The sequence below is a fragment of the Eptesicus fuscus genome, chromosome 10, assembly GCF_027574615.1.
Source record: "Eptesicus fuscus isolate TK198812 chromosome 10, DD_ASM_mEF_20220401, whole genome shotgun sequence".
NCBI lineage: Eukaryota > Metazoa > Chordata > Mammalia > Chiroptera > Vespertilionidae > Eptesicus > Eptesicus fuscus.
In genome coordinates, this window is record NC_072482.1 from 90,357,554 (window position 1) to 90,369,697 (window position 12,144).

General features: G+C 35.3%; 1 protein-coding gene across 1 annotated transcript; it reads left to right on the forward strand.

Annotated features, from left to right (window-relative positions):
* Positions 1-3,355: 3,355 nt before the first annotated feature.
* Positions 3,356-11,880, forward strand: LOC103301579 (VIP peptides). Its single transcript, XM_008158582.3, has 7 exons — positions 3,356-3,497; positions 4,705-4,813; positions 6,498-6,620; positions 7,534-7,638; positions 8,405-8,530; positions 9,352-9,439; positions 11,113-11,880. Exons 2-6 carry the CDS (start codon positions 4,707-4,709, stop codon positions 9,395-9,397), a joined length of 507 nt encoding a protein of 168 aa, XP_008156804.2. The 5' UTR covers positions 3,356-3,497; positions 4,705-4,706; the 3' UTR covers positions 9,398-9,439; positions 11,113-11,880.
* Positions 11,881-12,144: the final 264 nt, after the last annotated feature.

Below are 12,144 nucleotides of genomic sequence, written 5' to 3' on the forward strand. Positions count from 1 at the left end.
TCAATTATAACCCCAACACAAATGGCTGCCAGCCTCGGAGGGAGCCCCAGGCTTGGCTCCGCTCCAGGCTACAAAGTTTCAATTGTAGAAGGAAAATAAATCCCAGATACCAGGGCCTCTGCTTGGGTTGCCAGGGGGCGTGGCCAGCCTGCAAACCACCACAGGCCCCTCGCTCAGGCCACCCCACACCCCAAGGGAACCCCCACCTGATCCGGGATGCCCTTCAGGGCAAACCAGTTGGCCCCCACCCCTGTACTAGGCCTCTATCCTATCTAATAAAAGAGTAATATGCAGATTGATCATTACTGCAACACACAATATAGCTGCCCCCATGTGGTCAAAGATCCTGCCCCCATGTGAACACAAGATGGCCGCCACAAGATGGCCAGCAGGAGAGGGCAGTTGAGAGGCACCTGGCCTGCAAGGGAAGGCAGTTGAGAGGGACCAAGCCTGCAAGGGAGGGCAGTTGGAGGTGATCAACCCTGCAGGAGAGGGCAGTTAGGGGTTACCAGGCCAGCAGAGGAGGGAAGTTGTGGGCAAACAGGCTGGCAGCAGAGTGGTTAGGGTGTGATCAGGCTGGCAGGCAGAAGTGGTTAGGGGCAATCAGGAAGGCAGGCAGGCAAGCAGTTGGGAGCCAGCAGTCCTGGATTGTGAGAGGGATGTCTGACTGCCCGTTTAGGGATCTGACTGCCCACTGGGATCGGGCCTAAATGGGGAGTCGGACATCCCTCGGGGGGTCCCATATTGGAGAGGGTACAGTCTGGGCTGAGGGACAACCCCCCTCTGTGCACAAATTTCGTGCACCGGGCCTCTAGTATAGGATAATATAGGATAAGGATCCTCTATTATCTCTTTGCACTGAGGAAGAAACGATAAATCTGGATTCCTGTCTGACTCCTGATTTTGAAAATCCCTTTCACCACATTTCCCTATATTCAGTAAGTTTTGGATTAGAATGAAAATTCTGTTTCTCTGTCCTTGGTCCTGTTGATGAGAAAGGGAGAGGGGAGATGTCAATATTTTTATGTGCTTTTGTTGTCCTTATCTGACCTGTTAGCATCAACAATGATAACAACAGGTATAGTAAACCACCAGTTATTAACAAAAAAAGTAAGTTAAATGAAGATCAGATGATTGTGCTTTCAATCCCAATTTGCAATGAACCCCACTGTGAGCTTGCAAGCATTACTTAATGTCTCTGGTGTATTTATCTGTACAAGAAGAATCTTGGAGATTTGTTCTGGTAGAATGAACAAATGACAGTTCTTATAAACAGCCCTTTACTGAGAAGCCTTAAGCTGGAAAGTAAGTTTTGTTGAAGATGTGTGAAAAATATTGAAAGATACGTCAAAGTTGAGGAAAAGCAGATTTAAACAGTAAATTCACATTTGTATTTTTGTATTTACTGAGTTTCATAGTAAAGTATTTAGAATAAATTCAACTATGTATTTTTTCTTATGCTTATTTTTCTGGAAGCATTCATAATGGATCTGGTTAAAGGATCTCTGGTTTGCATCCTTTTCTTTGAATAAGAAGAGAAGAAACACTTTAAAAAATATCTGTGGATTAACTCTTTGAACCTGCAGATGGTGCTATGATTCCATTTTAAAATTCAATTTTGCTTTCCACGGTGTATTCATAGGAAAAATACAATTGTTTTCTTATCAGCTTGAGGTAAAAAACAAAGTATTTCTCTTTGTTTTTGTGTTTTATTATTATAATGGGAGAAACTGTCCTTACCATTAGAAAAATCTTCAATAGCTACTTTTTGTTAAAGCTAAATACTTCCTTTGATGAAATAACAATCACTTTTCTATCCTTTTTCTTTCAGAATTTCCTACTTATCACTGAGCATCAGTTTTTCTGTAACTCACAACGAATTTACCTTGCTGTTGATGGTCTTAAATAACATTGCTTCACTGAGAACTGGGTGACAAAGATCTAAGGATAAAAAATTCCATATGAGAATCATTTCAACCTCTTGTTTGTAATAATCAGGTAAAAATGATTTCCTGGTATTAAGCCACAGGAACTCTGGTTTAAGTCAAAGCTGTCAACTGGGAAACAAATTTCCAGCCATTTTGAAATTTAATTCATTTAATTTTTCTTGTAACTGGATTAGAAAGTATGATTAACATAGCAGGATATTCTTTTACTGAATCAGTCTGACTTTGAACAAAGCAAATAGATACTAAAATCTTAAAATACAAGAAAGAACATGGCTTTAGAGTCATTCTCTCTTGATAAAATTAAGAACAAAAATGTAAAAGAATACATGCCCTTGTAGTTTTAAAAAATACAAGGAAATTTGTTCATGTGGTTGTATTTATTTATTTTTTACCTTGAATTGTGGTTAAATGTAAGCTAAACTACTGTGAATTAAATATCCACAGATAGAAATTAAGTGTGTATCAAAGCACAATACTCTCTCCAACTTTCCAACTAGTTCTTTGAGACCACCTTCAAGTGATTGAGTTGGAGATGTTCAAAAGCTGGTGTGGGTGTGGGTGTGTGTTGGAGAATGGGAGCGAAACACGGTAATTCTGTGCAGTGAAAAGATTTATAAAAATGATGAGTAAAAATTTTGAAAAAAAAGAAAAATTCAATTACTTGAGGTAGACAGTTTGATAACTTAGTTTTTAAATAATTTGAGATTATGTCTGTGAAAGTGCATTGGAAATGATGACATTCTTTAGAAATGTCACATAGCAGTGTTACTATCACCTTCTACTACAGAGTGTGTATTACTCTAGCCTGGAGCCTTTCTGAAACTTTTATACTGGGATTAACATTAAGTTTCATCATAAAGAAATCATTACAATGGAAAAATAAAAAATTAGTTTTAGATGCTTTAAAAATTAGGATATCAAGAAAGAATATATGAATAGGAGCTACACGAATAGCATAAAAATAAAATAAAGGCTTTAGAAGAATTGATGCTGTGTAATAAAATAAAATTATACATTTGTCAGCAAAATGACCATAAGTGTTTGTTGCTTTTTAAATCTATTCCTGCACATAAAATTCTTATTTTCTGAAAGAACCTCAATGTTCCTGACTATAACGCAAATTCATTTGCTTACATCATTACTGCTAATTAAAGATTACACTATTTCACATTAAACTTGATAGCTGTTTTTGTTTAAAGAAAAGTAAATTTCCTCTCTTTTACGTCATGAAGATGCTCACTATATATTTATATAAATCAGAAATTAGATAAGAATTTCAAGCTCTATTCATCCTGTGGGAGAGCTGCTGTGACGTCTTTCAGAGTTTTGTGATTGCTCAGCCCTGAGTACAAGCCCTATAAAATGATGGGCTTTGAAATGCTGGTCAGGGTAGAGTGAAAGCAGCTGCTGGCAATAACCCTTCGCCAGTACAAGTTCTGGTTCAACTCTAACTGGTGGAGCCTTTCTTGGACTCACGGGACTTCAGCACCTGAGACAGCTCCAACAGTCTGTGGAACAGAAGGCTCTCTAAGAACCCTCCTAGGCAAGGTGAGTGACAACTATAGCTTTCTTCTTTTAATCCCTCTCTGCCGCTGGAACTTTTCTCAGGGTAGATTGAATTTTTTTTTTTCTCTCTGGAAGATTTTTTTACAGTGTTCTTTCTTTATAACAATAAAAAGAGGAGTTTCTCAGTCACCTGGTAAGGATAGAAATGCCTCAATTTCTCACGCATGCATGAATTTTCTGAATTCTTTTGTTTAAAAGATGGTTTTCCTGCTTGCCATTTTCTTCGATACTGTTTTTTTCTTAAAATAATACATACAAGTAGTGTTTTCTCTTTGCTTGTATATAAATTTTTGACTGAAGGGTTCAGTGGGTACATTTGTTTTTGAAGTTTCAAACTTGTTTTTTAAGTTCTGTTCTTTCTTTGTCGTGTTGGTTATGTGAATCTAGGAAGCATTTATTTTCCTCTTTATTTTAAATTGAAATCCTGTGATTTTTATAGAGAGCAAGAGAACAGACCATGAAGTCTTAAGTTTCTATCAGAAACCATTTAGACATAAAATGTGTAAGTGGATTAAATGTTAAAACCACACAGTGTTTTTAATATTTTTTTTTCTTCTGTGGCAAAAATTAGCTCAATGGTGATATGTGGTTTAAATTTTTTTGGGGGGAAGGTATCAATTTTTACCAGTAATTGTGTTAAGTTGTTCAAACTCAGGCTTAAGGAAGTATGTTACTGGTAACATCTACAATTAAAAGAAGAAAATATGTATATACAAAATCATTTTATACTGTTATATATACACATTTATATGTACATGTTCATTATAAAATGTATAATAACTTAGTTTTATATTAATCCGATGCAGAATCTTAAAGTAGGAAAAATAATAATCTTTTCGCAGTTGTTAGAAATGATACTAAAATTGGATGCTACCACTTTGTAATAGAAGATGGTCCCCAGGGCTATTTCCAGCAGGATGAGAGTAAGCCAATCAATATATACTTGGGCCAACTATGAAAGCTAGGCGTAGTTCAAAAGGATCCTAATTTTTATTCAAGCGCCCGTCACCAAGAGAAATCCTCTTCACTGGAAAAGCAATACTATTAAAGTTTAACTGTTTCTATAAGATGAAAATGAGTTTTTCCAAACTCTGTGCAAGAGACTTCAGCATTTGCTGGACACTCAGAATCACTGAGCAGGTGAGGTCTGTGGATGGGAAGTCTTACTTGACTCTCTTTTGAGGTGCAGAGATGGAATCCAGAAGGACACCCCAGATCCTCCTGCTCCTGCTCCTTTTCAGCATGCTCTTCTCACAAACATTGGCATGGCCTCTTTTCGGAGCACCTTCTGCTCTAAGGTAAGTTCTCTTTCAATTCAGACAGTTGGACATTCCTTCATCTAAATGGGGACTTTCTATCTGGGGTTTTGGACAACTCAAACTTTCAAAAATTACGTATTATTTATTTAAATATTAAATATCTGGTTGATGTGTTAAGCAAGCTTTTTCAACATTGGGTCCCCATGATTAGGCTGAGCCCCAGCATCACTCTCAGGGCATGAGAGACAGCATCAGTAGCTAGTTTTATGGATAGGATAGTTCATATTTCCAAACAAGGTGGAAGGAGAATTTGTCTTTCCATTCATTCAAAAGCAGCTTTAGATAAGGAATGAGTTTTCATATAGCATCTCAGTTCAGATCAGTATCTGATGGGAAAATAGAACTTTCATTGCATGCCTTATTTTCGTTCAGTTTTTTAAGATCAGTCAGTAAATAATCATACGTTTAGTAGTTGATTATAAAAACACATATAGAATCATGTTTGAGAGATCTATCTATGCAGAATTAATTTGCTAATATTAATAATTGTGGAATAATTGATCTACTGAGATACTCTTGCTTTATGAGTAACTTTCAATACATGTGGTTTTGATTTTTAAAAATCCTTAGTTTTTACTGTTCTCTTTGTGGTATTTTATATTTTAAATTCATAGATTATAATACAGCTCATTTAAAGCTTTATCTGAAATAAAATAAATGTATGTTTAAAGAAATAAATGGTCAATTAAAATTACATTAGTTTAAACTTTCCTCTGGTCCTATACCTAAGGGCACTATATACAGGCACTAACTCTTGTTCTTCACAAGGTCTGCTTAAAGCCAGATCTCTGCTGCTTTGAAAACTAAACGGAATGATTCTGACTGAATGGTTATATCATCACAGATGAACAATCACAAGAATACTGACGATTGCATTGATTACTAGGCTTCATTCTCAAAGAGGACTGGTTGTTACTGACTACCAACTATCACATCACCAAAAGATACACAAGTGCCCAGGAACCAAGACATTCCTTAGAGGCTTACCCTAACAGAGAAAACATACATACATAGAATTGTAATAGTGTGCTGGTGTTCATAATATGTATGCATTTATTAAATGTAGTAATATTCCGTGTATAGGAATGACTATCCTTAGTCTTTCAGTGAAGCACTGTACATCCTTTACTAAAATATGTTTCTACATAAGATTTGAAACCAGAGGCCCCACAGAATTCATGAAATTTGAGTAAGTATTCAGAGATGTAGAGATTCTTTGGACATGATCAATACAGAGAAACATATCACATGAAATGATATGAAACATCAATAAACATACAATTTGCTCACCATTTTCACGCTGAATATTAAATTTTTTCAAAGTGCTTATGAAATTTATGCTTATGAACTTTGCAACCTGAAGATATTGCCAAGGAAGTATACTTTGCTTAATGTTCTGATAGGATGGAACTGAGTAGTTATCACACCTGATGCATGCAGCTTAAAAAGTGGGATAGTATCTATTTTATGGGATAAATAAAATTTTATTATTTATACTCTCATAAACCATTGAAGCCATTAAATCAGCTATACTACACATATTTTGTGAATAGGCAATACTTCCCAAGATTTTGGGTATCTTATTTAAAATAATTGTATAAGCATAAGCACAAACTTCTGATAAAATAATGTATTATATTTCTATTGTACTTTCCCATGATAGGTTGGGTGACAGAATACCCTATGAAGGAGAAGATGAACCTGACCAAGCTTCATTAAAAGCAGACACTGACATCTTGGAAAATGTATTAGCTGAAAATGACACACCCTATTATGATGCATCCAGGCGAGTTCACTTTTATGGAGTAGTATTTTAGAAAACACAATTTTGAATTATAAGTGTTTTATTTTTGTGTTTCCATGAAGCTATATCTGCAGTGCAACACTGCATGTTTCCTCATGTCAGGGCTTCATCCAGCCACATTTATGTACATGACTTCCATGCAGAGGCTGTAACATGGAACAAGCCAGGGTGAACTAATCACTCACTGGCATTCTGTTGCACAAAATGCCAACATCAGATATTGCACCAATTCTAGGAAAACTTTCCCATTTAGGATTTCAGGATAGAGGAATTTCTAAGGCAAAAGTTTCATGTCCACATAAAGAAAAGATGTCTAAAAATAAAAGCTACATTCACAGAGACAGCATTAAAGTATAGACAGTATAGATCTCTACTGAAGACAAAGAATAGAAGCTTTCTCATTTGAACAGAAAAGTTGGTTGATAGACCCTAAGCTCCTCTCTGTTAAAGGATTTTGTTTCCAAATATTGGCAGAAGAAATAGCAAAAGACATAATAGGGGTTACAATCAGGATTGTTTCCCCTTATATCTGTCATTATTAAGGGTAGGAGAAATAAAGCACCATAAATAAATGGAAACTAATTCAAATGTTATATTTTTCCTACCAATATTTTTTAGAGAAGAATTTGCTTTATAGATTCTATCAGGGAACATTATTTAATGTTGAGATATACTTCTACAAAAGCTAATTTCTTTGCTTTTCAAAATTTGGGGCTGAAAAATATGGGTTATTAGGAAACTAGGAAATCTAATTCAATTATTAGAAAAATCTCCTTTTAAACTTGTTTTTATAAGAAGTTTTCATAAGCTTAATTTCTTTCTTATTGATTGAGCCAAAATAATATTTTAGAAAATCATTTTTAAAATAATGGTTATCCTTTCTTTCTTGTTTTAGGAATACCAGACATGCTGATGGAGTTTTCACCAGTGACTATAGTAGACTCTTGGGTCAGCTTTCTGCCAAAAAATACCTTGAGTCTCTTGTTGGAAAACGCGTTGGGTAAAGATAAATTATTATTTTATCAAACACATTATGATTTTTTAATCTGAGAATTATATTTGCACTGTTAATAATTTACTATTTTTGTTGCACATTTATAACTTTGATCATATTCAATTTAATTGAAAAATAATTTATATTCTTCAATAAAATATACCAGTCCCATGGATTAAGGAAATAAGGCTTACTAGTAAAATTCTCACTGGCTCTAGACACACTTATTTTCCTTAAGGAGCAAGCATTTGTAAATCTGCAATCAAATTGAAGTAGACACAGTAAAATATAAATAAGACATAGTATAAATTGAAGCAAATGTTAAGGTTTATCATAGTAGTTGTTTTTTAACTTCCTGCTCAAACCACGCATTGGAAGATTCTTTCTTTAAGAAGAATGAATGACCAATAGTTGAATAGTTAGATGGCACTATTCAGGTGACATAGGTCCTCACGAAGCATTAATTTATAAAGAACTTTTCCTCCCAGTGGCAGAAAACGACTTTAAATATCCCCTTATGATTTGATAGAACATTTGCTCACTTAGTACTGAGCGAGTCTTAAGACACTCCCAGTAAGTGCCAACATATATTGGATTATTTCTCACTCTCCTATCCCTAGGCTTAGATGTATTTTTTCTATGTATTTTTGTCATAGAAAATGAGTTGGGTGTTAGAATTCATTTTTATTTGACACCAAGAAAAATTGGAACTGTGGTATATTCATCATTTCTTGCTAAAAATCATTGATTCTATTTCCATCACATTTCTTAGCAATGACATCTCAGAAGGGCCAATCAAACGCCATTCGGATGCAGTCTTCACTGACAACTATACCCGCCTTCGGAAACAAATGGCTGTGAAGAAATACTTGAACTCAATCCTGAATGGGAAGAGGAGGTAAAGAAACAGAAAACTTGCTAAAATGAGAACTTATAAATGACTTTTAGAATAGAAGCTACAGAGGGAGCCTTCCCTAGCCCTCTATCTCAGTATCTATACTCTGAAGCAGTAATTCTCAAGCTTGGCTGCCATCAGACAACCCTGGACACAGCCCTCCCCAAACTCAGTGCCAGGAATTAGTGCCTTTATGGATATGGTTCTAGATATACGGATTTCTTCAGAGCTCCCTGGTTGATTGTATTGTGTCTCCAGGTTTAAAACTGATGACTCTAGAGGCATCTGCTTTGAATCTCAAAGCAAGTTTTAACAAGAGTGCCGGTATTTAACCATGGAAAGCACAGTCCACTAGCAATTTGGTGTCACATGGAACTCCCTGTATGAGCATTTCAACTCCCTTATTTTACCAAATTAAGCTCTGAGTTATTTTGTCTTCTGACATTCAGTGAAGCCCAAGTCTGTCTGGGGTGTATAGATATTGGAGCACAATAAATAGGAAGTAAATAGGAAGTGGGGTTGTCTCTTTTTATTCCAATTATTTTTGGTTAGAAAATGAGTATTAAGGATGATCCTGGCTGGGTGAGGCCATGCAAGATGACTTTCTTTGCCCACCAGATTGTAATTGTGTAGGAGTGATTTTAGACACTTTAAAATAAAATAAAAATCATTCACAGGTAAGATCTAAACTGAAAGATAATTATTTAGCTTCCAGAGCACTTTACCGGGCACAGAGAATAACATAGGTTACACAGTATCATGTATTTAGATGCTTTCTTCTCTAAGAGCCTTAACACGCACAATTTTCTATTTCTGCTGTACAGCACTGAGGGAGAATACCCTGACTTTTTTCAAGAGCTAGAAAAATGATGAAAAGGGTCTTGGAGGAAAGCTGGTGGAAACGTCCCAATGGTGCGTATATCTGTGCATTCTTATCATATTTTTATAGCAATCATCCAGCTATTTCAGTAGGTAAGAGCCGCTTGGTAAGAGATATCCTAGACTTGTTCACAGTGAGACCTCCTGTAAGAATGACCCTTCTACCAGAAGTGAACCATGGGCCAGTAATCAGCTTAAAATGATTCATGCAGGTTCTGATTGCATAACGGAGAGAAATCACAATTAGTAAACAGTTTTGTGTCTTCTAGTTTACCCAGACATATTCCTACCCTCTGTCAAGATTTAAAACAGCAGAGACTGACTCACACTAATGAGAAAAACTGGTGTTCTTATCAAGCATCCAGCCAGGCTGCTATTATTAATTTAAGGTTTCATTCCACGATTGACTGCTAGCATCTTATCCAATTTAAGTACAGGGAAATGCCCCCCAAATTACAGCCAGGTTTGTTATTGTGAAAATACAATGCACTTTGGGTCTAATTGTATTCCTTGAAAAATAGCAAGCTTCAGGCAGCAAAAGTTAAGTTCAGCTTTTTTTTATCTATAAAGTAAGTGTATTATGACTCCAGTAGTATTCACTGTAAAATAATTTTTGAGTAGAGAAAACACAAATAGGTTTTTTCTTTGTTATATAATAAGCTTGTTAACACAATTACTTTTATGTATACATAGACACAAGGCATATATTTTTCCTGAGTACATTAATGCTTATATTAACTCATAAGATGTATCTACAATATTTGGCAAGTGCTTAAAGAAATTTTACATCATCAGCACTTGAGATTAACAAAATTTTTCTCTAAAGGCTATGGAGTAAGTATTTTTGGTTTTGTGATCTATATAGTTTCTTTCAAATATATGTCTGCTACTGTAGCAGAAAATTGTCCACAGATAATATGTAAAATGAATGGGAGCAGCTGTGTTACAATAAAACTTTATTTCTAAAACATGAAGGTAGGCTAGACTCCAACCCTGAAGGGGTCAAGGAGATTAAAGTAGACCCAAGATTAGAAAGAGTATAATTCATTGTCTTGCTTCAGTCCTGGTTTTCATGAGAGCACTCAGGAGTGGGCAGGGTGTCTGCGAAGACACCTGCACAATTAGTGACTTGTGTCCACTGACTACCCTTCACTTCTAAGGGACATGCCTGGTCAGGAGTGTGGCACATGCCCATTCATGGTCATAAATGGATAGTCCAGAGAAATGAGTCCCTTTGCTCAAAAAAGGAAGGTAATCCCCTGTGGCTTCTTAAAAAACTGTTTATAAGAAGGAAGCCTCTCCACTCCATTATACAGCACAGCAGACACTAAAACATAGAAGAGTACTAATCATTGTGTCTTTTGTAAATTGTAAGATTATCTATTAGATTACATCTTCCATTCCTTTTTTTTAATGTGTAGTTTTGGACAAATTCTTTTTCACAAGAAATCTTGTGGGTCAACCATTTGTGAAAATTACAAATTATTGACTGACCAGAGAGCATCTTCCCATCCCTGTGCCATTTCTAACAATCAGTGTTTTGGAAGATGTGCTCCTGATTTCCCACAACATGATCCTTTGTCACAGACTATTAACAAAGGGCAAAGAGAAATAGATGTTTATTGAATGAGAGGATAAGGGAATGAGATTAAGATGCTGTCAATGAAAAGACTTTTATGCTTACATACCAATTCTTTCTTTTTCAGATTCTTGAAGAAAAATGATAAATGATGTAATTACATTTTGAGCTCTACATAAGTAGTAATTCAAGAAAACATCTTCAATATTGAGACCAAATAAAATACTGTGTTGTGAATGTTGTGATTTATTTTAAGCTAATGTAATAACTGTGTTGTTTACATTGCAAATGTTATTTAAGAGTTCTTAAATTTGTCTTTAACTCCTGGAAATCCTGTAATTTCAAATCCTGTGTACCCTTTCTAACAAATACATATTAAATGACAAGAAAATAGTAGGTTAATTCCAATTATATTAGGCTTTATGGAAGGGTAGAAATTTAGCAAAATTGATTTGTTTATTTATAGAGCTTCCTTAACTATTCACATAGTACACCAGATAATCAGTGTGTCCAAATTTGAATGGTAAGCAGATAGAATGCTGTGCTAAGTAAACCTCAAAATGTCTAAGAGGATACCAACCAAGTTAAAAAGTCATTCTTAAAAAAAGATGTTTTTTTAAAAATGGAATGCATTTTCATATTTTAGGCAACCTTTATTTTAAACTGGATTAAAATCTCATAAATTTGGATCTCTAATGCCAAAGGCTCTCTTCTGATCTATTGATTCAGTGAAGGAGAATGGCCTCTACTTCTGACTTTGGACCTTGCCTTTAATCTTGTGTAAAGTATGTGTAAAATGTAAACTTGTTTTCCAGTGCTAAGTACTTTTTCTCCAAAATCCTTCAAAGAATGTTTTGGTCATACCAGCTTCTGTCAGTGAAAGTACATTTGGAGACACAACTATTTTTCCAAAATGATTGTAAGAAATTAAACATAGAAAATAAAGGTGTCTGATTATCATTGCAAACAATTTCTGTTGTTTTGAGTCTTTAAATCAGGGGTCCTCAAACTTTTTAAACAGGGGGCCAGTTCACTGTCCCTCAGACCGTTGGAGGGCTGGACTATAGTTTAAAAAAAAACTATGAACAAATCCCTATGCACACTGCACAGATCTTATTTTGAAGTAAAAAAACAAAACGGCAAAAACACCCACATGTGG

Coding starts and splice junctions, on each gene's coding strand:
- LOC103301579 (XM_008158582.3), top strand. CDS start 4,707: ATGGAATCCAGAAGGACACCCCAGATCCTCCTGCTCCTGCTCCTTTTC. Junction 4,814..6,497: donor GGAGCACCTTCTGCTCTAAG/GTAAGTTCTCTT, acceptor TTCCCATGATAG/GTTGGGTGACAGAATACCCT. Junction 8,531..9,351: donor ATCCTGAATGGGAAGAGGAG/GTAAAGAAACAG, acceptor TCTGCTGTACAG/CACTGAGGGAGAATACCCTG.